The sequence below is a fragment of the Ursus americanus genome, chromosome 18, assembly GCF_024610735.1.
Source record: "Ursus americanus isolate L20-20 chromosome 18, mUrsAme1.1.p, whole genome shotgun sequence".
NCBI lineage: Eukaryota > Metazoa > Chordata > Mammalia > Carnivora > Ursidae > Ursus > Ursus americanus.
Genome location: NC_142144.1, coordinates 10,543,859 through 10,570,776, shown reverse-complemented (window position 1 = coordinate 10,570,776; position 26,918 = coordinate 10,543,859). Strand labels below are relative to the sequence as shown.

The 26,918-nt window shown below is 43.1% G+C and overlaps 1 protein-coding gene across 1 annotated transcript in view; it reads right to left on the bottom strand.

The window, feature by feature from the left end:
- PSMB7 (proteasome 20S subunit beta 7) overlaps positions 1-26,499 on the bottom strand; it is a 58,422-nt gene extending 31,923 nt beyond the window's left edge. The window contains exons 1-5 of the mRNA XM_045790969.2: positions 26,359-26,499; positions 25,823-25,916; positions 24,911-25,008; positions 23,549-23,689; positions 16,606-16,721 (exon numbers count right to left, since the gene is read on the bottom strand). Coding sequence (XP_045646925.2) covers positions 16,606-16,721; positions 23,549-23,689; positions 24,911-25,008; positions 25,823-25,916; positions 26,359-26,420 — 511 coding nt within the window. The 5' untranslated portion in view covers positions 26,421-26,499. The remainder of the gene's footprint in view (positions 1-16,605; positions 16,722-23,548; positions 23,690-24,910; positions 25,009-25,822; positions 25,917-26,358) is intronic.
- Positions 26,500-26,918: the final 419 nt, after the last annotated feature.

Genomic DNA, 26,918 nt, shown 5'->3' with positions numbered 1-26,918 from the left:
GCCGTTAGAGAGAAAAAAGGAAGGTAAACTCGACGAGACCAGTATTCTTTAATCAGTTCACACAGGTTTCCTAGACTTTGTTTCCGTGCCATTTAAAACTGTATACAGTACGCCAGCTGACTCATGCCACGCTAGCATAGCAGAGGGGACCTACAAAACATTCCGATATTATCTCCCATTTCTAAGCCACAATAGTGCCCTGAGACACTCTCTGATTTCAGCATTGACTTAAACCAACCTAGCACTCTCGAACCCAAAACCAAGGCAAAAAATCTTCTGAAGGAACATTTACCCTGATTCTCTATTCCAAAAACAAAGTCACCTTAGATAATTCATCAGAACTCCCTGGTTTCCCATTAAGGAATAAATGAACAGCAGAGCCAGGAGCCAGTGTACAAGGGCCTCTGCTCAGACAGCAGGCATGTCAGGTGAAGGAAACGGATGGCAGAAGGCATATGCTTTCCACAAATAAAGACGGGCTCTAGGAACAAGGGGTGTGAGGCCTGCCCTCAAAAAGCTTATCTAATGGTAGGGAGGAGACAGCAGTCGAGGAGGAAGAAACCAGAGCGTTCTGCTGAGCACTCACTACGCGCCGTAGGTCACGTTAGGCCATCTAGTCATCCCACTGAGGAGATAAAGCTTCTTGTCTGGCATTACAGAACTAAGAAGTGCAGGGCAGGAGTCCTGACTCAGGTGTGACTGGAGACAGTCACTCTCTCCTGCCACAAGACTTCAGAGCAGACATGCATGACCTTCCATGACCCGGTCTCTGTCTCCCTCGACCCCCCCCCACTTGCCACCCCACCAACATAAAACTGACAATAATTTCCTAAATTACACCATTTCAAGCCAATCCCACCTCAGCACAGGCTATGCCCTTTACCCCCTTGACAGTCCACAGGACTCCTAGCCACCCTTCAAACCCCAGCTGAGAGATTACTTCTTCCCACAAGCCTTCCCTGACCAACACCCCCATGGCGAGTTTATCCCTCTCCTCTCTGCAACATGTCCATCCTTCCGTATCTGCAGTCTCGGGCACACAGCGAGCACTAAAGAGAAGCTGCTGAATTAAGCTGCACTGATTTCAGGACAACTGTCCAAATGAAGGAGCTGGGGAAAACTCTGAGCTGGCCCTGAAGGAGTGATGGTAGCGGTAAATGCCTTGATAAAGTGGAAAAGAACATTTATTGCCTAATTTACCGTACTGGAACGAATATAAGACAAACTCAAGTATGAAGCAAGTTCAATGTTCAAAAAGAAAAAAAAGGCTTTAAACCCCCCAAACCATGTCATGTTATGTGTCCTAGTCCGGTCCAAACCTCGGTGATACCACAGGAGGAAATGCCCTCCGTGGGTCCCGCACTTCACCACCACAACCTCGTCTCATCAGTAGTTCCCATGCAGCTGCTGAGCAACCTCCACCAAGTCCGCCTTTTCCAGCCCACTCACAGTTGCTGAGTAGCCGGTGTTGCCTCCGGAACAAAGCTCTTTCTTTTTTCTTTTCTTTTTTTTTTTTTTTTAAAGATTTTATTTATTTATTCGACAGAGAGAGAGACAGCCAGCAAGAGAGGGAACACAAGCAGGGGGAGTGGGAGAGGAAGAAGCAGGCTCATAGCGGAAGAGCCTGATGTGGGGCTCGATCCCAGAACGCTGGGATCACGCCCTGAGCCGAAGGCAGACGCCCAACCGCTGTGCCACCCAGGCGCCCCCGGAACAAAGCTCTTTCAAACAGAAAAACGAGATGCCATCAGTGACCAGCATTTAGGAAGATGACGGTACGGGTGACGCAGGGGTGTCTATGTAGCCATCCACCCGCTCACCTCCCGCACCCACCGTCCCTCCCCAGCTCACCGCCTACCCACAGCCACTCCGGGCTCCCAAACCCTACAGCAGCCGGGCTGTGCAGAGACAGGGATGGGGGAAGGAGACACAACTCAGGCCTCTTCCACCCGAGGGGGCCACCAGCTGGGCACCACCTCGGCCTGGCTGCTCCTGTCTGGTGGTCATTCAAAGAATTCCTCCCACAACACATGCCCTGTGGGGTCCCAGAAAGCAGGTCTGCGCCCCATCTCTGACTGTCAGGGCCTGACTCACTTCAAGATGCCAGTGGGGGCCGTGCACACTGCTACCGTCCAGAAGAAGGGGGTCCCAGGCAAAAATGCCACAAGGGGCCACAGCTCCACTCAATCTTTTACAAGGAAGTATCTGCTCTTATTAATAGCAGGCCACTGGCTTAAGGGGGGGTGGGGAGAGACTGACTCCTGTAAACAATGTAAAATATAAGCCCTGAAACTCAGAAAAATATGTGCAGCATGTAGGACATTAATAACTAAAAAGAGTCACAGATACGCCAATCTGGCAACAGAAAAAAGGACACAGCAGTTGACAAAAAGGAAAAAAGGCACCGGCCTGTACACATTTAGAAATGCTGTTCAAGGTCACTAGTCATCAAAGAAATATGAATTTAAATTAAATAACCATTTTTTTGCTTTTTACATTAACAAAGATTAAGAAGAATAATACCCAGGGCTGACAAAGGTATAGTGAAAAGGGCAATCTAACACACTTGTAGAAGCAAAAATGAATAGAACTTTTCTAACGGGCAATTTAGAAACATCAATCAGAAAGCATAAAGGTATAGTATACATCCCCCCCAGCAATTCCACTGCTAGAGAGTCATTTTAAAGAAATAAATGGTTAAGTACCCAAATTATGTATATAAAAAGATCACTGTTTAGATAAGAAAGAAAGAAAGAAAGAAAGAAAGAAAGAAAGAAAGAAAGAAAGAAAGAAAGAAAGAAAGAAAGAAAGAAGAAAACAACTAGATGTAAATGTAAAGGTCCAACAATCAGACGACAGGGAAAAAAAAACAACAAAATATTATATATACGGTCATTAAACATGACAATACTTCTTCGGCAATGAGAAGATATTCATGTTAAAATACTCAATAGGGGAAAAGCATGTTCCAAAGCAATGTTAACACCTAAGCATAGAAGATACAGATTCTACAAATCTGGAAAAACCATAAGTCAAAATATTATGCTTCTATCTGGGTGGTACTATTTTGTTTACTCGTATTTTCTTATTTGTCTTCAAAAGACCATGCATTACCTGCAATTTTTTAAAGCACAGACTTGGAGGAAATAAGAACCTGACATGGTACAGGGATGAAAACATTAAAAAGAAAAAGCAAAAGACCCAAGACCTTGCCAGCCGTCACAGTCGTGCTGTTAACGGCAGCAACACGCAGCTTATTCCTGAAATTTGTACACAGGGGCCTGAAGGTCAATCCATGCACGAGTCAATAGTTCCAAGGAACGACAGCAATCAATCATCACAAACAAATACACACACCATGTCTCTCTCCCACTGTCCTTAGGAGGGCTTCCTTAGGACGGTCCGAAAGGTAAAAGCATCTTAATAATGAAGTCCTTTGAGCAGATCAGCCCCAAGCCAGATCCCACTTCTCCAGAAGTCGACGCCATGGCACACAAATTTCTAAAGAGACCACCACGAACACAGTACACATGGCGTTCAAGAAAAGTCAAGGCAGAGTCCCACTGGTTTTGTCTGCTCTTCAGACATGGCAGGTCCGAGAAGTCCCATTCTTACAAAAGGGGAGACAGTCTCGGAGGTAAGGAACTTGCCCAGATCACATAACCAATGATTAGCAAATCTGAGATTGTGAACCCAGATCATTCTGAATTTAAAGCGCCTAATGTTCCTTCCATTCCACCGTGTTGCCTAAGAAGCAAGGTCAAATGCATGAAATCAAGATTAACAAGTACACATGGAAACATGTTTACTTAGCTCCCCACCACAAAGAAAAAAAGCGTGCTTTCTAAATTGCTTTTTCTTCAAATTTCAGGAGAATGATTAGCACGCATCTGGGTATGGTTAATTTGTGTTGTTTTTGCTCAGAAATTCAAATGAGATTGGGATTTTAGTTAAATGTTCTAAATGGTTAAACAGATGTCATTCAATGTTTAGCATTACCACTCAACTATCTGTTCTGAGTATTTATTTTAAAATAGTCCCATTCAAAAAATTTTTTTTGATAAAAAAGAACGCTGAAATTAGTCTCCATTTTCTAAAACCCCTGAAGGTACTTCTGATCTTAGCTTCTCAGCACTAGTAGTTCAGTTTGAACTTAACTTTTTTGGAGAGAACAACCCAACTCAGGACAAAATCTGAAATGTATCAAGAAATTTTTACCATCTAAGATACCATTTTTACCTGTTCCATATATTCAAAAACAACTGCATTAATACAGCTTGAGGGCAGAAGAGTTTTATAAAAAACCAAACATGAACCATGTTATTTTTATAGTGTTCACTCAGGTACTAAACCAAACTTAGCAATTCTAGAATCTATGTTTTCACACATGCTAAAGAAACAATAAAAGACTAAAACAATTTTCTAAAGCCCACTACTCTAAGTCAAACACCTAAAAAGAACTGAAAGCCAGCAGGTAGAAATCTGCTTTTTCCAATAAGGTCTATGCTCACCAACTCCCAGACTGGAAAAGGGGAAAGCATTTATTGGGAGCCTTTCGGGTCCCAGGCCCTGAACTCAACTGATGTAGCTATCTCCTCATTTTACAGACAAGGAAACGGGCGCTCAGCTAGTAAACGCGGCACAGGCAGCAAGAAGCGAAGCCCAGATTCACACCGAGATCCTGCCGCCCCACGCTTTAGAAGGGCAACTCCCCACTCATTCCTTCCGCCCAACCATCCCAGGAGCCCGGCAGGCGGCAGGCTCTGGGCACGCATCACAGAGGTGCTCCGAGCCCCGCAAACTGCTCCAGGAGGCACCGCCACCTCAAGCGCAAGGCGACTGTCCCCGGGAAGCTGCACTACAGCAGCCCACGCGCTAGCCTCGGCTTCCTCCCTGGTACAACGGGGACGACGACAGAATGCACCTTCCTCACGGGGTGGCCGGGCAACTTGAAGGACAGGACGCTCGGAAAGCAGAGTCTGGCACGGAGTAAAAGCTGAATAAAAGCTGGCTACTGTAATTACTCGAAGACAAAGTCCCTGTCCTCCAGGACATTTTACATGATCATTCTCAACAAGGTCCACGGCTGGCAGTTTTAATGGACACGGAGGTCTTCAAAATTTCTTTTCTCAAAGTCGCGAAGTTCTGACAGGCAGCAGGAAATGCATTTCTATTGCTTTTCCCCCAATCAATTTAACCAGATCTTTTCAGGAAAAAAGCTGCTCCTTCTGCTAAGGAGCGGTCCGTTTTAAGTACCCGAGGACCTGTTTGCCACTGTGGCCTGCCAAGGTGTAAGATGTATGCAGCGATAAGAGAGTAACACCCAGAACATTCTAATCCATCAGTGTCAGCTCTCCCTGACAGAGTGCTTACTCACACTTGCTCATTGTTAGTCAACCGGCCACACATCCTGGGTAAAATCTGGTGCCTTCCAGAGACCCATGGGTTGGAATCATTTTTCACTCCGTTCCTGTCTACGTGGCGTTGGTGCTTGCTCTGGAGGCCCACGCTGCCAATGTGTGAAGAACTGCTTTAGGAATACAAAGCAATGTGGGTGCCAGGGGACCACGTTCAGCCACTAGAGAGCAGTGGAGCACCTCTTACCACTCGGGGAAGACTCCGACACCGACTTAAAATGGTTTAATTGTATGCATGCATTTCATTATAAGTCCTGGCCAAAAGCTTCAAGGCGAGGCAGGCCAAGCAATCAGACAATCTTGCATGGGTTGCTGAAATCCAGATTTGTCCTTTGTCAGCATAAACAGTTTAATTTGATGTTTTCACTCCTGAGTAAGCACTGAGTATTACATTTAAACCCCTCGCGAGGGGGAAGAATGCTTCCTCTTCATCAGCAAATGTACCTCAATGTCAGAGTCTACCTTTTATTCCCAATGAATAAAAAAAACATTATTTCATTTAATATGCTTAGAAATAGATTTTAAAGTATCCAATGACATTTTCACTCAAAAACTAATTTCCAAAAAAAAAATGCAGTTCATTTTCTAAATATAGGCAAAAAGGAGTTAAATTTTCCTCAAATATAATCTAAAACACCACCTGAAGGAAACAGGGATTTTTCTTTTTTTTTTTTTAAAGATGTTATCTATTTCAGAGAGAGACAAAGAGAGCATGGGGGGGGGGGCATCAAGAGAGGGAGCCGCAAACTCCTGGCAGGCTCGATCCCACAACCCTGAGGATCAGGACCTGAGCCTAAGTCAGACCTAACCTCAAACACCTACCCCACTGAGCCACCCAGGCACCCTGGAGTTTTTCTTATAATTGCAACTGCAATGTCTCATTGACCTGACAGGTTATAAACACTTACTCTTAAGCAAAGACTAACCAATCAGCGCATCCAGGCCTTAAAAGTGAAAGTTTTGTTTTACTAATGAATTTTTAAGAAACTCCACAAGGTATGAGGACAGAAAATTATTCTCCTTCCAACAGAAGAGTCACCTAACCCTATGCTTAGGGGATAAGACAGAGGATGAGAATTACCTTAAAATAGACCTCTCTTCATCAGTCTCCCACATCACTAGGCTCCTCTGGGACCCCAACACTCAGCACTGCACACACTTCTCCCTCCTGCTGCAGGAGCACAAGGCCGTCTGAACTGACAGGTCTTTCAAAGGCATCCTTTGCTCTGGTCCACATTTCAAAGTAACTTCCCAAACTGCAGTTTATTCCACTTTGCAGGCCTTTCTCAAGCTTCATGCCTCTCAGAACCCTCAAGAACAAACCAGAGAGTTTAATAATTTATAAAACACACCCAGCCTTAATCACCAGTAAGACTTATCTTGTCCATAGACCTGTGTGCAAACGACAGGAAATCCTACATACTGAAAAAAATGTGCAAAGCACTGGTATATAGATTTTCTCACTAGGTGGTATTATCTTCATTTTATAGATGGAAAAAAACTAAGTTCAGACAAGTGAAGAAACCTACCCAGAGTCACACAGTTAGTCATGGCAGTTACGGCTGAGAGCAAATCCCTCACTCTATGAACTCCACAGTGAAAAGTCTTCTGATGCATAAAATGACTTTCCACTTAGTCCGTCTAATAAGCAAGTCAAAATCGAACATAGGTTCTAAAAGTATGAAGACACCTTTCTGTAGCAGGGCCAATTCTGGCCCAATTCTAGAACAAGAGCAGGCAGAGATCAATCAGTTAGCCTCCCTCTCTCTGCAGTGGGGTCTAAAGCAAAGAACTTAAAACTGCAAGGACTGCATTTAACTGTTCTAGAAATTATGTCTGGCAAGGGCGTTTTACCTAGTTGTAGACTAAGGACTGAACTCAAGTCAGAAAAGACTTCATGGTAAAATCTCAAAGCAGAAAATACAGGAAGAATAGCACCCTAAACACTAATTCAATTTTACCTACAAGAGCCATTAAATTTTATTTACACGAATTCAAGAACAAAGTCACTCTAATCAGAACAGATTAAGAACTGGTGAGGGCTGGCTAGATTACATTCCCTGCAACACCATGATGAATTTTATAAGTAAATATTTTCTCATTTTCTAACATAACGGCACCATCTATTGGCTTAGTACCACCTTCACAGCAACCAGGAATCAAGATGCATAATCCGACTTTCATGGATTTTTGGTTTCCAGTTATTTCATTTCCCGGCATTCCACAGCACAGTAAATGTTAAAATATAAAACCCATGCATTGCACATTGCAGGGAAATCTTAGTATGTAGAACCGCACACAGGAAAGGTACTAGCCCTAAAATGATCAAAATACCATGCACTAAACATCTTTGCTGTGTTACAAAGAATTTTTTATGTATGGTTTCCCATGGAAGAGCTCCTCTAAGCCCCATTCTACGGATGAAAATCAGTGCTTGTGATCAAAGCTAATAAATACTGGACTCAGATCTGAACCCAGTTGGACCCCAAAGACCAGCTCTTTTTACTATGCCACACTACCTGGAAAAATGACGTCAAGAGCAACTAACGCACGGAAAAGCACATGGTTTTTTACAGTGTGTTCACACACAACATCACACTGCAGCACTCCAATAACTCTGGGACCTTCCCAAGTCAAAAAAATAATAATAGTAATAATCTGTTTTTCAAAATGAGGGATTTGAGGTTCAGAAAGCTTAGGTAGGTGACCAGGCCTGGTCAAGGAGGACTAGGACTGGGCCAGAGCTTTCCATCTTTTTCTAGGATTCTAAGTTATGCCTCAGGCGATTACAGACCCCACTCTGAGTAGTCACTAGCAGTCTGGACAAAGCCCCCAGCAGAACAGTGTATCCTCCATTGCACAGCCCCTGACCCACAGAAAAAAGGCTCTGAGCATCACTCTACTACTGACAGAGACCCATGCTTGCGGAACTCCTGCACAGTCATGCGGCCCACACTATCAGGAAAAAGAATTTCCAGCGATGCTAGAGCCACGAAGTCCACACGCCCTCCGAGAAGGCTTTTATGTAGGCCTATGAACCACATACAGTAATGCTGAGTTCACAGCTGATGTCAGAGTTGAAAACGAACGTGGAAGAAACATCTGTCATCTTGTAGTGCACTGATTTGATCCAGAGCAAGAAAATTTTCAAAATCAAATCATGTGGAGATATTAAAATGCCTGCACAAAGGTTGCACTTTAGTGTAAAAATATGGAGAAAATGGCAAGTCTGAATTCCCTACCGATGTTCCAACTTAATTTCAAGACTCTTTTTTTGCCCACAAGGTGAGACATCCAGTATGTTTACTACTCTGTCCCAAATCTTTTTAATTGCTGGGAGGCTCTGTAAACTGGGGCTTAAGAGGTATATTCCAGTAATTAGGAAAACGTACAACCAGTTTATTTGGAGATCAAATTTTACCTGGATGGCCCTGGTAGTGACCCCAAGTCTTCCCTGATGATGCATACCAATGTTTATTCCTTAAGTTGGTATTCCTAAATTGTCCAAGGGCCTCATTTCCAGGAATGTCATGCTTGAAATTTTATTCATATTAATTCTTATGTGAATAAGTGGGCAAAAATAAAAATTTTATATACCTTGCCAATGCTGCTACAAGGAACACTGCCAAACTAACAGCAAAAGATGGTCCCCAAGCTTCTCCTGACACTACTTTAGTTTGCCTAATAAAGAAAAGCTGGCAAGTTAAAAGAATAAGCTAATTAATCTGAGAATTAAAAGAGCCCACATTTTGTCTATAAAACATACAACCAAAGCCCTTTTCCCTTTCTTAATAAAGAAAAATCAAAGAATCCTGCCCGGCTTTCAACAATCACACTAATCAATCACCTGCAGTCTCTTGCAAATTACTCTCTTAAAAAAGAAATACGTAAATAAAACCTAAGGGGCCCTTTCTTCTTTTTTGAGAATGGACCAAATCGTATATGGTCTGGTCACATGCCACACACCATTCACACCAATAACACTGCCGAGGGAGGAAGTCAGAGAGGCCGCCGTTCCCATACCAGCTCGCGCATGCCCTGGCTGTACGACCTCAGCACACCTCTCGGAGCCTCAATTTCCACATCTGTAAGACAGAGATGATAGTACCCACATCGCAATGTTGCAAAGATTAAATCAGTAAAGGATCTCACAACAGCTGCTGGCACTGCAGCTAGAATAGAAAGCTGCTGAATGAATGTTGCTATCACTACGGTCAACACCATGTCCACAAAAAAGGAATTAGGACAGAAGGTGTCCAAAGGCCACACCACAAGGAATTTGATACATTCTTCGCCCAAGTAAATCCTGAGGCAGGCAAGCCCACAGAGAGGAGGAGGCTCCTGGACCCTGTGCTCAATGAGCTGTGCCAGCATGTTAAAGATGCACAAGACAAGACAGGTGTCTTCTATTCAATGTAAATTGAGAGTAGCCTTCAGGCACCTGGCTAGTCGCCAATATGGGCCCATGGGTAGACAAAATTTAGACACCGTTGTCTTACGAGTAATTTGTAGCTTCCAGCTCTCACTGTCAAATCACTCAGAAAAAAAAAAAAGATTAATTACAAAGTTTTGTTATTTCTCGTAATAAAAAACTCGTACTTTAACTAAAACATGAGAATTTACATGAAATATTCATTTTCTCACTTAAGCTACACTTATGGAAAGCCTCAATCCCACAGTGAATGCTAATGCTCCATGGGAAAGTTTCGTTTAGGAAAGGCTCCTATTCTAGCTGCAGTTTTAAGTTTGGTTTATAAGCTTACCCAAAATAACAACAGGTTTGAACTGCACAGATCCACTTATACATGCATTTTTTTCTAGACAGCACAGTACTATAAATGTATTTTCTCTTCTTTACAATTTTCTTAATGTTCTCCAGCTTACTTTATTGTAAGAACACAGTATATAATACATAGAACACATAAAATACACGCCAACGGAATGTTCATGTTATCAGTAAGGCTTCCGGTTACCAGTAGGCTATTAATACTTAAGTTTTTGGAGAGTCAAAAGTTACATGTGAATTTTTCAACTGCGCAGGGGGTCAGTACCCCTAACCCACCTCTTGCCCCTGCTATTCAAGGGTCAACTATAACATGAATTAAAACAAAATCCACCAAATGGTAATTGTGGAGTTCTCCCTCGACATACAGCTCCCTATTCCCACAAAAAAAAAAAAAAAAAAAAAGGAACCAAGGGAGGGAGGGAAGGAAGGCAGGAGAGAAAGAAGGAAGAAAGCAGCAACGGGAAGCCAGAAGAACCTCCGGGTTAGGAAGAAGGCGGCCCTGCACAGCCACTGCCCAGGGAGAGATGCACGCAAGTCCTGCTCAAAAGTCAACAGTGACTAAAAGAAACTTAAAAAATGACACACACAGAACTAGGGCAGTATAAAACCCGCATTATATTTTACATCCTCTGGTGAAGTGCTCCTCTGCACAATGGACTTGGATTGGAAAAAATCAAAAAGTAAAAATCATGTTGTCTTAGATGGTAAAACTGTATAATTTTTAAATTTTTCCTTTGATACTACAAAGCTGTTTCAGTAAATACTGTTTTTAATATGCAGGATAGAAAATCTGCGCATAGGCAGTCAAAAATATGCAAAACAAATAAATGCCCTTTGGGAATTTGTATAAATATTTTCAGTATTCAGAAGCAAGGCTTAATAGCTTAATGAAGTAACATCTGTAAGACGAGAAATCAAAGCAGCTGTGTTATACGGGGGCTCGCCTGAGCTGGAAGAGTTCAGATCCCAGCTTTGCCATTTACAGGCAGAGCAAAAACGAGCAAGTTACTATAAATTTCTCTAATTTCAGGTTTCTCGTATCAATAAAATAGCAACCATCGCATCCCTTACAAAGAGTTTTAACCGAAAATAACGTCACAGCACTAGCAGACTCCGGCACAGAGATGTTCCATAATATGCTTTCAATCTGAAACAATACTTAGCTTTCCAGAAAAAGAGAAAGCCCTACCGCATACACAGCGCTCTGTGCTATTCCCCCCAAACGGAACACCATCTAAACCAACTCTATTCCAAGGGTACTGTCACCGGTTAGGTCACCAAAAATAACCAGTAGCTAAAGTCTCTAACGCTAAGTTTCAGATACTCTTTGACACAAGCAACTTAGCAAACCAGAAAATTATTTCACTATCAAATATTCACCAAGTCACACAGGACTCTGTGAGACTGGAGGTAAGACAGATTCTGTTCTCCGAGATTGCAAATGTTCACACGTGCGCAGGGACAAGAGCTGGGGCAAGTGGAGTACAGAGAAGGCGGGACCCCCGGAATCATGTTTCACACCGATGCCCGGAGAGCAACTTGCCAACTCAGCCTGGGACAGGCATCAGGGAATGGCTCCCGGGCTGGACCCCAGCTGAGGAGCAGGAACGCTCGGGGCAGAAAAGGCCTTTCTGAAGGAGGGCGGCCCTGAAACAGTGGGGTGTAGGAGCCTGCCCAGGGGAGGGGGAGAGGTACGGGTGCCTCTGCTGCCACAAAGGCCTAGGGGAGGAACAGAAAACAAAACAGGGAAAGGGGCCTAGAGCCCAGCTGGAAGGGAAGTGCCAAGGTGAAGGAGTTAACTGTGCCTCTGTAGTCAAGACCCAGGAAGGGACTGATACTGAGAAGTCAGGAGAGGACGGAAGTCAGACACCTGGGATCTGGCCTAATGGCTGGCTCATTTCTGAGTGCTCTCTATAATGACAGGGCCATCCCTATTGCCACCGGACCCAGCCACACCCTCAGTATTTCTGGCCAGATGCCATCTCCCTCTGCCTCCAGACTCCCCCATGCCAATCCTTCTTCCTGTAACCGTAAGACTGCTCTCTCTAACAAGCAAATCTCATTCCATCCTTCTCTGGCAGGAAAACTTTAGATGGGAACCTCAAGGACAAAATCCAAACTGGGCCTGTATCAGTGGAACCCCCTCCAGCCTTGCTTTCTAGTCACACCTCTGCTCCACCCTCCAGAGCGCCTCTGCTTCGGCAGCACCGCCGGCACTGAGCACTCCCCTACCCGCTGCACTCGCCGCACCCAACCCGCGAACTCCAGCCCGTCAATTCCTCCACCACACCAGACCCTCATGCACGTAGGGCCTGAAGTCTTTCCTTGGGGACAGGGAGCAGGGCCTCGGAATTCCTGGCTAATTCCTACCTACCGTTCAGGTCTCAGCTTACGTGGTCCCTCTTCCCACCTTTCACCCATCAGACTGGCACAAATACCCAGTGTTGGCAAAGTCATGAAGAGAAAGGCATTTTCCTATTCTCTTGGTAGAAATATAAGCCAGTACAATCTTTTTGGAGGGCAATTTGGCAACAGCTCTCAAAAAGCAGAATGCACTATACGGCCCTCGTCACGGTGCTGGGCTGACCAGCGGCAGTATGTATAGTATGACCTCCTTCCTACGTCTGGGGAATCCCAGCACTTTAGGAATGGATGACTGAGCCTCACCAATCACCCTCCCCTATAAGGAACGCTCTGGCAGTGGTGAAAGGGATGGCTTTCCTGAAGGAAAAGGATGGATTCCCGAAACCGTCAGGGAGGCTGAGCACTCAGTGAGCCAGGCCCCAGCACCAGGCCCCAGCACCCCAGCAGTGAGCCCTCCCGGCTGGGGCAGGAGTGCAGCCTGCAGCACTCGCCTGCCGGGGCCTCCTCTGCGCACGGTTTCTGACACCGCTCTGGGCCCCAAAGCCAGCGCCTGCCCTCCCGGCTATTCCGTGAGCCACCTACCATCCGCTACAACACAGTCTTCTCTTCTTAAATCATTCAGGAATTCTACCGCTTTCTAACAGAGCATTCGGAGCAATACGCACACATACCCTACTCCTGAAATTCCACTAGGAATTTATCTGAAGCCTGTACTTACCTAAGTAAACCAAGATTCATTCGTTGCAAAAATCCGATAACCAAAATATCCATCAACAGAATAGGTCAGTAAATCACAATACAGCCATATAACGCATTTCTATGTCACTGTTATTACAAGACAGATCCACACACGCTGATAAAGAACGTCTTCAAAACAAGTTAACAATAAAGGACAAGTGTGTACAGTATGACTTCATTTGTGTACCTTCAGCAGCCACAGACCGCCAGAGCTCTATGACGGTATTTCATAAAACATTTTCTGGAAAAAACACAATAAACTCTTCAGAGTGGTTACTTTGGAGGAGGGATATGAAACACACTTATTTTTCATGTAATATTCCCACTTGAATGTTTTGTCATGTTCATAAATTACCCTCATTAGAAAATGTTTTAATGTCACTTGCTCAGTAAGGATGTCCCAAACAGCCATTATCCACACAGTCCTTCCTGTTCCTCTCTCTTATTACTGTTCTTTTTCTCCTGGGCCCTTAGCACACTGCATTCTTCCAGATGAATGTGTACTTACTTTACTTCCTGTCTCCCACATGCGGCTCTAAGTTCTGAGGGCAGGTGCTGTGCTGACCACTGTGTTCCCAGCACCCAGCACAGTGCCTAGCCCATAGTGAACGCTAACTAATAAGTATCTGATAAATGAACAGAAGTAACTTATGCTTCTTTTAAGACTCAGTTCATGTGAGGTGAAGATTTGCCTGAAATCCTCCCATTTCAATGCGATGCTTTTTCCCCTGGGCCTCCACCGGCCTCTGTACGTACTGCCCTTGTCAGTCTGTACATCTGTCTCCCTCACTACAGTGTGAGGATATGGAGCGCAGGGATCCACGCACCCTTCTCTATCTGTGGGGCCTGCCACAGTGCCGAGACACAGAAGGCATGCAACAGTCGATAAATAAGTGAACAGATGAACAAACCAAAGCTCAGAATAATTATTGACTCGTGTATTAAAATCAAATGTTATGGATACCTCCTCCTTAATCCGGTCTTTTATGATAACAAAACCAGACTGTGTAGGGCAAGGATTTCTAAACACAAGCGTGCTATGAACTCAAGGCTGTGGAACCATCACCGTGGGCTCACACTAGACTTGGAACGGCAAGACTGCTGTTGGCCAGGAGAGAGCACAGTGTGGGGTTGCCTGACGGCTCGCTGTCAACAACTTTTCCTAAATTCAGAATTGTGCTCAGAAGACATATTACCGCAGTTCAAAAGCAAAAGAAACCAATCCAATTTTCCCATCTTAAAAATTAACCTGCTTTGTAACAGCACTGTTTCCTGAATGTGATGATTGTATCAAGGTAACGTAAGAGAAATTCATAAAGGATTTAGAGGTAGAGGATAATGGTGTCTGCTCCTTACTACTTACTCTCAAATGATTCCACACAAAAAATTAAGATTAAGAACAATAATAATGTATGAGCAAGCGAGAGCAAGAGTGGTAAGATGTTCACTGACAAACATGAGTAAAAAGTATATATAACTGTTCATTGCACATTACCATTACTTTTCTGCAAGTGTAAAATTTTTTTCAGTTAAAAAAAAAAAAAGAAAGAAAAACCACTAAATAGAAAAAGCTATTTCACCTTTCTCACCATTTAAAGGCATCAATCAGACAGGGAGAAATAAAAACAGTACTCTGATGGAGATAACAAATATATTTGAATAAAGCAGTTCAGAACAATTCTAAAATTACTGTAAGTATCTTCATTTTAAAATAATTACAAAGACTCATCCATATGGTATCTGGGGGTAAATCATTCTCCCCAACAAACAGGGAACATCTGTTGTATAAAAACCTTCTAAGAGGCTAGATGACATGACGGAACAGCAAGGTCTCAAACTGGCAATTTCCAAACTAAAGGCAGCAGTTTCCTAGCTCTTCAGAGCCAGGATACCAAGACAAAAAATATACGAGGTAAACAACAGCTGGAAAAATACCAGCCATGCATGACCTGTTCACATTTCTGTACCTACACAATTGGACTCAGAAATTTAACATAAAAGTTAGAATTTGAAAATCTCCACTTTCTCACTTCCTTTTTTGGTGGTCATTTAAAAAAAAAAGTACTCTTGGGGTGCCTGGGTGGCTCAGTCAATTAAGCGTCCTGGGATCAAGACCCTTGTCGAGGGGGCGCCTGGGTGGCACAGCGGTTAAGCGTCTGCCTTCGGCTCAGGGCGTGATCCCGGCGTGATGGGATCGAGCCCCACATCAGGCTCCTCCGCTACGAGCCTGCTTCTTCCTCTCCCGCTCCCCCTGCTTGTGTTCCCTCTCTCACTGGCTGTCTCTATCTCTGTCGAATAAATAAATAAAATCTTTTTAAAAAAAAAAAAAAAAAGACCCTTGTCGAGGCCCTCGTCAGGCTCCCAGCTTAGCGGAGAGCCTGCTTCTCCCCCAACCCACTGCTCGTGCACTCTCACATGCACTTTAGCTCTCTCTCAAATAAATAAATAAAATATTTTTTAAAAAAATCCTCGTCAAGCATTGAGAGCTCAAGTACCAATGTAAAAAGCTGGTCTGAAAAGAGTAGCCACCATTAGAGGCCAGACACAGGGCCAGTTTCTTTATATACATTATTTTTAATCATTACAACCTGGCATATACAGTAAATATTACTGACACCATTCCAGAGGGGAGGAAATCAAAGTTTAGAAAGGAATTAAATGCCTTTGATCTCTCAGAAATTAAGAGGGGCCCCAGTCACTCTAGCTTTAAAAAAAAAAAAAATTCCATGCACACCCTAGGCATATTCCCGCTATGAGGCCTCCACTCTAGTTTCCCTCCACTGACTCCTCACCTTGAGACCTACACCTTGACCATCCTGCTTCACATCAATCTGCCTTCCACCCCAACACTCCGACGTCTCTTACCCTGCATTAATTTTTCTTTTTGTTTTAATGGTAAATTCACATGCAGATGCAAGAAATAATACACTGAGTTTCTGTATACCCATGACCCAGTTTTCCCCAAATAGTATCTTGCATAACTGTAGTATCACCTGCATTACTTTTTTCTCCTACTATTTATCACTTTCTAACATTAATATATTTATAATAGTTGTTGCTATTATCTGTCTACGCTCACTAAAATACAAACTCCTTGCAGGCAAGAAGCTCTAAATTTTGTTCACTGCTATATCCCAAGCACCTATAACAGGGCCTAATCCGTAGGAGGAAATCAATAAATACACACAGAATGAATCAAAGCACTATACTGCCCTGGCTCCTCTAATAGGAAATAGCTCTTTAAGAGACCACCTTGGTAAATAAGAGAATTCTGAAACATCAGGGAAATTTTACACTCACCCATGGTGACATAAGGCAACTTATCAGTTGATCCATGAGGATAGATGCTGTAGAGGTGAGGTCCAGTAACATCTACTCCCCCCAAAACTAGGGCTGCACCAATGTAACCTTGATACCTGGTGATCAGAGTATGTATAAGAAAAAAAAAAAAAAATGAGTCTACATTGCATCACTGTAACTTAACCAAAAGCTGTATGAGAAGTTAAATAGAAGGCTTTTCTTACACTGCTACTGTTTCATGAAGTGGTTACTGTTTTGATGGAAACAAAATGGGACCAGAAGGAACCTAAGGTGGGACATCCACTATCAGCCCACAAACACTCGATCCTGTGAGGCCCCCCAACATGCCTATTTCCTCAGTCGTACAGCTCCCTTTAAAAGAGGATCGTTCTTGGGGCACCTGGGTGGCACAGTCGGTTAAATGGCCGACTCCTGGATTCGGTTCAGGTTATGATCTCAGGCTCATGAGATCTAATCCCGCATTAGGCTCCATGCTCAGTGCAGAATCTGCTTCAAATTCTCTCTCTCTCTCTCAAATAAATAAATAAATAAATCTTTAAAAAAAAAAAAAAAAAGAGGACGATTCTCACTTTAGAGAAAACCAACCCAAAGACATTAAGTGCCAGCCTGATTCTCTCACGGCCGAGCTTGGCTTACTCCAAAATGTATCAGCACCCTTCCGATCACACCTCTCAGTGATCGGCAAATCAACCGCTTTCAACGTGAACCCTGAGGAGCCGCTAAACTCAAGCTGTTCAAATTCTCAACCTCACCTCACCACAGCCTCACAAGAAAATGGCTCGTGTCAAAACACCTTCTCTTTTGAATAAATTCACAAAATTATAATCATTGATGTGAGTTCTTATTGAGTAAAAGAAAAATATTTCATCACGCAGGGAAGTGAATGATGAAATACCCCACGGCTACTGCCCACAGGGTGAGGCCATGCCTCTTCAGGAACACGGATGGGAACACGTTTTCCACCCCAGCCTACCTCTGTTTAATCGTGCGTGTCTCTGTTCTTTGGATCCTCCACTAGTTGGTTTTCTGCTTCTACAGATGCTTTCCCTGTAGTTGGTTCCACTTCCTACCATTAGAATTGCTATGCTAAATAAATATGCTGGATTTAAAGTCCACCACGAGCCTTTAGCTCTTTGGGTAGAAAAATGAAACCAACACATACTAAATTTGCCTAATGATACAATCATTAAAATTGATAAAATAAACACAAGAACCAATCAAAGTCCTAACTGTAGACTGTCTGAGACATTTAACTACTCATCAGGAAGCACTCTTGGTAACCAGAATAGTCAAGTCCAATTATTTCCCCCACCCGTGACCACCAAACTGCTCTTTCACAAAGAATATTCCAAGAGTGCCTGGCTGGCTCAGTCAGCAGGGCATGCAACTCTTGATCTCGGGGTTGTGGCTTTGAGCCCCACGCTGGGCACAGAAATTACTTTAAAAAAATAAAATCTTAAAAAAAAAAAAAGAAAGAATTTCCCAGTTATAAGTGAAAAATTTAAGAGCAGGAAAGGATTTTAGAAACAGTCTCAAAAGAAAACAGAGGCCCAGAAAGAGGTCCTAAGCCACGAGAGGTAGCAGCGGGGTCAAGACTAGCTCACAGGGCTCTGGAATGAGGACTGGGACTCGCCAACCCACCACTCCCACCCCAGGCCAGTGCCTGACCCACTACACCAACTGCCTACCAGACAGGCTGTTTAAATAAAGTCAATTAATAATCAGCTAGTTTCCTTCCAAGCTAAAACATAACCTCTGTTCGATGCCTTTAAAAGAATCTAAGATATTTTGGCAACTTATTGTATTCCTTAAAAACGGATCCAAAACTCTACTTCCAGGAATCAAATTCTAAGGATATAATCAGACAAATATGCAGAAATGAACGCACAAGAATGTTTACTGCAATACTGTTTATGACAACAAAAAAGTAGAAACCGAGAACTAGTTAAATAAACGGACATAGCTATGCTCCACATCACCCAGATCGTGTGGTATTTTCTCATACACCACTGATGGCAGCACGACTCAGTACGACCTTGTGCTCAAGGGTGAGTTTCAAAATATGTATCAAAATGTTAAATGTGCATACCTTTGACTCAGTAACTCCACTTCTAGGAATTCATTTTAGAATACAGCCTAAGGAATTAATCACACAAGTAAGTACCTCAAGGTTCTATGTTCCAAAGGGTTCATGGGATACCTTATGATACCTTAAAACTAGCAATACTGTTAAAGTTCAAAATTGGTTAAATTATGGTACCTCTAGAGAATGGAAGACTGTCATACCACCAAAAATTTATGATGATCAGTGGTTCTTTAACTTTTACAGGTCACGGACCCTTTCAAAAAACTGATTAACACTGTGGAACCCTGATTCATAACAAGCGTACATACAGGTTTTTTACTATGTCAGGAGGGTCACAGGTCTCCAGAACTCCTCTATGAGCTCAAAGTAGAAACTCTAGATGCTGAGCTCTTCTACTAATGCGAACAACATTCACGATATGCTACAGTGGGAACAGCGTCACTTACAAAACAACACACAGAATTCCCCTATCGTGAATACATAAATGAGCAAATGTCATAGTATAAAAGGTCTGGAAAAATAGTTCTCAAAGATTTACAATGTACATGTCTAAGTGACAAAACATCAGGTGACATTTACTTCCTTCTTTTCATACTCCCACGGTGTTGGAAATTTAATGATCACACACTAATTTCACAATAATTTTTTAAAAGGTGATTTTCAGGGGCGCCTGGGTGGCGCAGTCATTAAGCATCTGCCTTCGGCTCAGGGTGTGATCCCGGCGGTCTGGGATCGAGCCCCACATTGGGCTCCTCCGCTAGGAGCCTGCTTCTTCCTCTCCCACTCCCCCTGCTTGTGTTCCCTCTCTTGCTGGCTGTCTCTCTCTGTCAAATAAATAAATAAAATCTTTATTTTAAAAAAAAAAAAAAAAGGTGACTTTCAGGGGCACCTGGGTGGCTCAGTCGTTAAGCGTCTGCCTTCGGCTCAGGTCATGATTCTGGTGTTCTGGGATTGAGCCCCGCATTGGGCTCCCTGCTGCGCTGGGAGCCTGCTTCTCCCTCTCCCACTCCCTCTGCTTGTGTTCCCTCTCTGGCTGCCTCCCTCTGTCAAATAAATAAAATCTTTAAAAAATAAAAATAATAAAAATTAAAGGTGATTTTCATTTTGAAACGCTCCAAACGGGAACTATACAACACACACAGGTAGATGAAAAGATGAGGTTGTGTTCTAGGACAGAATGTACAACTATGATCCATTTTTACAGAACAAACTGCATATTACTAAATGGAAAAAAGCTTGAAAAGCATATAGTAACCTGCTAGCACCAACTGCTTACGGGTGGTGGGAACTCAGATAGTTTTTGTATTCTTTTTAGTTTACCCCTATCTTCTATCTTAGGTTTTACCGAGAACATGTACCAGTAATAAGGAAGGAAGCAAAGAAGGATCCAACGAATGAGCGAACAAACAACTTAAAAGACTGGAAGTACATACACCCAACCAAAACGTGATTTTCCCTGAATTATAAAATTTTTATTTTTTTCTTTGGGCTTTTCAGTATTTTCCAAATTTTTTACAATGAATACATACTACTTTCATAGGAAAAAAAAAAGCACAATTAATATAATAAATAAAAGAGGCTCTCTATATTCAAGGAGTTTCTGGAATACAGAACAAGAGACCACAAAGCTTTCTATTAGACGAGACTAGGAGGCTCACACTCAGAACAAGCAACTCCTAGCGCCTTCCACATCCAGCCATCACACAGGTAAAACAGAAGTACTGCTCACGTAAAGGAAAAGATGTCCGCTTCTGATTACCAACCCCCTTTACTTACTGATTCACAGACACGGAAATGGGTTATTCGGGGAAAATGGAACAATAACAGCAACAAGAAGACATCTTGCTCTCTCTTTCAGCCTCTGAATTTGATGGGGATCTAACCATGCATGAGGCCCTGTACCGGGCGTTGTTGTAAGCCTTGCTTCTTTATTCATCTCCTCCTCAGAAGTCGGAGAGTCAGAAACTATTATCCTCACCTTATTGAGGAAGAAACTGAGGCTAAGAAAGGTAAGGTGAACTGCCCAAGGTCACACAACTCTAAGCGCTTTAGATGAGACATGAACTAAACTTCTAAAGCGAAACCCTGGGACGCCCAGGCGGCTCAGTTGGGTAAGCGTCTGCCTTTTGCTCAGGTCATGATTCCAGGGTCCTGGGATCAAACCCCCATTAGGCTCCCTGCTCAGCGGAGAGTCTGTTTCTCCCTTGGCCCCTTACTGTGCTCGTGCTCACACTCTCTCCCTCCATCTCTCAAATAAATAAATAAAATCTTAAAAAAGAGAAAAAAATAATAAAGTGAAATCCTATGCTTTTTTCCCTTATACCACTTTTACATTTTATGTAACTCAACAAAAATGTCAGAAGACACATAATGAACCACAATCATCCTGGTTAAATTTTAAAATGTTCCTCTCAAAACGGTGATAAAATTTAATTTTTATAAAGTATGTTAAACTAAAAATAATAAAACACTGAAAAAAGTGAATCTAGAATTCCTAAAACATTCTAAAGAAGAGATTAACAGGAACAGATGCTAGATTTAGCTAGATGCTTTAAATGACATTGGAAGAAATCTTGAAGATTTGCTATTTACTGCAATTTTGCAAGTTTAAAAATTGTTTTAAATGTAATGCACCACAAAAACCACCAGAGGGAGCTTTAAATTTAAAATCAAATTCACAAATATCTTCAGAAATCTTGACAACAGATGTGCTCTCATAAGTTCTCACACTGTACTGGGAGAATTTGTTCAACAGCAATAATTCTCCAGGATTAGGATGCTGACCATGCACATAAATACATGGAAATCACCCACATAAGGGCGCAGTACAGCCAGAGCGCACGTTAGTAGATACGACTAGGCTTCCTGCCCATAGACTCCTAAGTCCTGGTCTTCTCAGCTGTAAAATGGGAACTATGCTACGGGCCTTGCTACACTGAGCCTCATATCCACTTGCTGAGAGCCCAGGGCCATGCTAGACATAGATGAAGACCAGCAAGTTCACAGAAAGGCAAGAGCCAGGCAGGCAGCAGTCAAACCAGGCAGGAACTGACAGACCGGAGCACATGGTCCCCCTTCTAAAGGCAACAACTGCCACTCAGTTCCAGAAGATTACTGCCACCTATTATTCCACCCTCCTTATGAATTTTTTCAAATGAAGCCAGGAAATAATTAATTTTTAAAAAAATTTTAAAGCCAGAAATCCAGATTTTTTTATTCCAATCTTCCAATTTATAATTATTGGCCACTATTTTTTTTAAAAAAACACTATGTAGCCCAAATACAATTTCTCTACAGCTGAATATGGCCTGTGTGCTGCCAGTTTACAATCTTGGCTTTCTATTCCTGCTTCCCTCTAATCTCACAGGCCTGGATGCAGCTGCTGTTGCTCGGGGCAGAGATAAAGAAAATGCTTTCTGTAGGTTGCTTAATGAATGGTGAGGATCAGAATAATAAAGGTCTCCGATCAACTTCAAAAAAAAAAAAAAAGCACCATGATTCTACATTCTACAAATCTACAAAGAAGGAAAAGGGGAGAATCTGTTAAAGGTAATGCAGGTCCCGAAAGGAGAAACTGATGTTCTAACCCAGGACTGAATGTCCACGATATTCCCTAGTTCTGCTCTAATACACTGCCCCTCTTCTATTAGGAGCAAATGAGAAAACGGACTTAGAATATGAAAAAGAAGAGACCCACACAAATGTAAAGTGATCTCAGAGGCCAAGGGTAAAACGAGATCATGCACAAAGCACTAAGCACAGGGTCTGGCACAAAGAGAAAAATAAATGTGCGTTAATATTAATGTTAGTATACCCACGCACAGTCAACTACAAATACAATTTTTCATTTCACTGTTATTTTGCTCCTAAAAGAGGGAGAAAGAAAACAACTGCTTTTGTCTGTGTGTTCACAAGACGAACCAAAGGTTCTCTCTAGTTTTACCTTTTTTAATATAAATAAAGATTTTTTTAAAAAAATCCGGTAATGCCCTATGCTTCCAGAAATGACTGCTGGTCGCATATGATTTATTCATGGGGGGGGGGAACCAGACCCCATAAATTCAAATACATCATCAAAAGTCTTCTGATACTAAAATGGTAACAACTGATATTAAAATGCTAACAACTGATTCCTAGAATAAAATGTGTATTTCTGAATACTTTTTCTCTAGCTTCCAGGATCCCCTCAGCTGAAAATCTAAGATATGAGAAAAAGATGCTACAGATATCCCCATAGCAGAATAAACATAGTCATCCAAAGGGGCACCTGCACCTCAATGTTTAGAGCAGCAATGTCCACAATAGCCAAATTATGGAAAGAGCCCAGATGTTCATCGGCAGATGAATGGATAAAAAAGATGTGGTATATATATATACAACGGTATATTACTCAGCCATCAAAAAAAAAAAATGAAATCTTACCATTTGCAATGACATGGATGGAACTAGAGGGTATTATGCTAAGTGAAGTAAGTCAATCAGAGAAAGACAATTATGACTTCACTCATGTGGAATTTAAGAAACAAAACAGAGATCATAGGGCAAGGGAGGGAAAAACAGAGTAAGACAAAATCAGACAGGGAGACAAACCATAAGAGACTCTTAACTCTAGGAAACAAACTGAGGGTTGCTGTAATGGGGGTGGGTAGGGGGATGGAGCAACTGGGTGATGGGCATTAAGGAGGGCACGTGATGTAATAAGCACTGTTATATGCAAATGATGAATCACTGAACTCTACCTCTGAAACTAATAATGCACTATATGATAATTGAATTTAAATAAAATTTAAGAAGGAAAAAAACAAAAAGAAAGAAATCCCCATCCTGGAACCTTACCGAAAAAGCATCTGCTTCAGCATCCGATTGGCCGTCACAACCCTGGGAAGGCGGCCAGTGGAGAGGGAGTGGAGCTCCAAATTGGAAGAAATGAGCTGGGTTGTCATGTCTGTGTCTGCAGCTGTCCCAGCACCACAGCAACTAAAAAATACAATTAGAAACTGAGCTGAAATTCTATTATCAAAGGGGTCAATTAGAAGTGGAGCTTCTTGGATAACTTCCACTAAGTTCAGATACACAGAGAGATGTTTTTGAGTATATTCTGCACTGTAACTACTGTGTCTAACCAATCTTAAATAAACATGAAACTGAGTATATGCATCTAGTTCTATGCAAACATATTTTCTGTGGCCCAAAAGAACATTTCAAATCATTAGTTTCTGTGCTTGTAACAGCGTGTGCATTTTACTAATCCTAAAAATATATCCAAGTTGTACCAAAGAACAAGGCATGTTAAAAGACTTGCAATTTAACATTTACCAAGTATTTACTACCAGGTACCAGTCATGACAAAGTGCTGAGAATAAAGAAAATAAGACACAATCCTAGCACGTGATTTCAAAGCTGAGTGGAGGAGACAAAAGTAGGCAAAAATTCTACCACCTCGTATAATACGATACAGTAGCACAGGCACACAAGGCTATGGGAAACTGGAGGAGACAGCGATTAATTCTGATCTTTGAGAAGAGGTCTCACCTGAGCTGGATTTGAAAGAGTAAAATAAAACCATATAAAGAAAGAGGAAAGGGCAATTTTAAGCAGAGGGACTGGCAAAGCAAAGGTGAAAGAGCTTGGAGATGAGGGGAACAGGGACAGTCCGGGTGTAACTGGGACACAGGGTGATGGCAACTAAATAAGGTGAAAAGGTAAATTTTTGTGACACTGGGCAAGATCTTAAATATCACGCTATAGAGTTTTGATTTTATTCTGAAAGCAGTGTGGAAACGTGAAAACTCTCTTGAAATAGTTTTAAAGAGGAAAGGGACATAATCAGATCCGTGTTTTACCAAAATATGCCAAAAGGGCAGATAATAAACAGACCAAAGGCAGAGAGGTTACTTAAATGACAATTGCAACAGTCCAGATGAGAAACAAGAATGTGAACTAAGGCCTTAGCGGAGGGAGTGGTTTCAAGAGGCACACAGGAAGCAGAACTGGGGACCAAGCGGATGAAAGACTAAAGCAAAGAGAGAACTTGCGGATGGCCAGCTTAGGTGACAGGCAGATGAAAATACCATTTAAGGGAGATAAAAAAGAAAAAACAAGATTAAACAACAGGTTTTAGTGAGGAACAAAGTAAATTCAATTTTAGCCCTGACATGTTTGAAAATACAAGAGCTATTCAAACTAAAGGATACTTACTAAATGTTAGGAGATATGAAGTGTATTTTTGAACAGTTCTTGTCTGCAACAACCATCCCTTCGGTTGCCCTCGTATCTGCTCCAAGAACTATGCCATCCTATTTTTAAAAAACATACATACATTTGAAAACAATCTCACATATATAAACCACAGCTCTCTACTCTAGTTTAGGAAAAACAATGTTGGCCCTCCCGTTTTCCCCAAACCTCCACCTCCCACTGAAACTCCAACCAAAAATATTGTGCTATACTTTCAGAATTCAAGAAAAGCCTTGTTAATTAATGTTATCAGCTGAATCCTGAGTAGGTGGTGGGAATTATCATTTCTGTTTTCAAATGAGGCTCACAGATTTAGTGAATTCCTTACAAATCACAGACCTAATGTGCGTTAAAGTCCGGATTAAGATGCAGAAATCCTTCCATTAGAACAGCCACCTCCGTCGATTTCTTTTTAAAGTACATCACTCATCTTTAACGACAGTAACCATTATCTCTTTCGAATCTTTCAACAACTTGAGGCAGGAGTTATTGTGTCCATTTGATGGATGGTGAAGTGTGGCTGTGAGAAGGACAGTGACTCGCCCAAAGTTGGAAGCAGCATGAAAGTTAAATGGCTAGACAGACCTGTCTGATCCGAAATCTTGTGTTTTCCCAGTCTATACCCTGTTTCCCAAAGTAGTATTTTAAGACAGGAAAGTACTGGTCTCCTGTCAAAAACTCTAAAAAGTGAGGAAAGCATACAAACTGTTGATAAGCACACAAGACCTCCTGACAAATCCTGAAGGACCTTTTCCTGACGTTCTCTGAAACATGAGCCCTTCCTGACAGAGCCCGGAGGGGTTAAAGGAGGCCAAGTGGCCTGGTTCCTGTAATCGGTTCAGTCCCTGCTGCTCCTGGCCTGTGCCGGCTTACCTTATAGACCACCCCCGCGATGGTCGTGCCTGTTTTCCGGGCCGCTGGAAGCTTGTACCCTTTCTTCGCAAAATCGGCTTCCAAGACGACATTTCTGAAAGAAAAGGAGAGAATATAGCGTCGAAGGGCAGGACCACATCGCGCCGCACTGGCACCAAGAGTGTCTAATAGGGAACTCAGGAAAAGAAAAGCTACTATTCGCTTTCAAGCCCATCCATCCACTGAATCCCCCCAACATCAGGACTACTGTCGCATTTTTCGGCGTGCAGAGCGTCGGAGGGGCCACATCTCGCCTAAGGAGACGGAGACGGAGACTGGCCGAGTGCGCTGGGCAAGAGGAAGGGCGCGCGCTCGGCCTCCAGGGAAACCCACTCTCAGGCCCTCATTCCCCTGAGTCACACGGGCCGCGGAGCACAGGCCGCAGGCCCCGCCGTTCACCCTTCGTTTGTACTTCCCAGATCAGACCGCGGCCTAGCTCCGACCCCGGCACCGCACTCCCACTCCCGCCCGGAACCTGGCCCCGGGCATGGCCGCACCTGCGACAGTTATCAAAAGAGAAACCTCCAACCGGCCGCTCATAGACTGACACAGCCGCCATCTTTCCGAGAAAGTATTTCCGCCGGAGCGCCGGCAGAAGCAAGCAAAGAGAGCCGAGCACTTCCGGCGCCTGCGGCGACGGGGGCTGGAGGGGCGGGGCAAACTCCGCGCCAGGGCCAGTCATTGATCTTAGAGTTACGAGCTCCTAGAGGAGCCCGCACGTGCTTGGCGTATTTCGCCCCAAGTGGAGCGGAGGAGTAACTAACGCCCGGAGCCGGGGAAAGGACTTATCCAAGTTGGTCGCCTGGGCGACCAGACTCCTGTGGACCAGACCAGAACTGTTTCTACTGTTAATTAGACTCCATGGGGCTTAGGAGACAGACGCGCCCAAGTTCCAGGCACAGCCCCACTGCCTCCTTGCACTGAGCAAGGACTCTCAACTCTGAATCTCTCCTCCCTGCTGCCAGATGGAGATAAGAGCTACCTCAAAAGGCTGCTGAGAAAAGAACAAGAAGCACGTGAGAAGATGCTCAACATCATTAGTCCTTAGGGAAGTGCA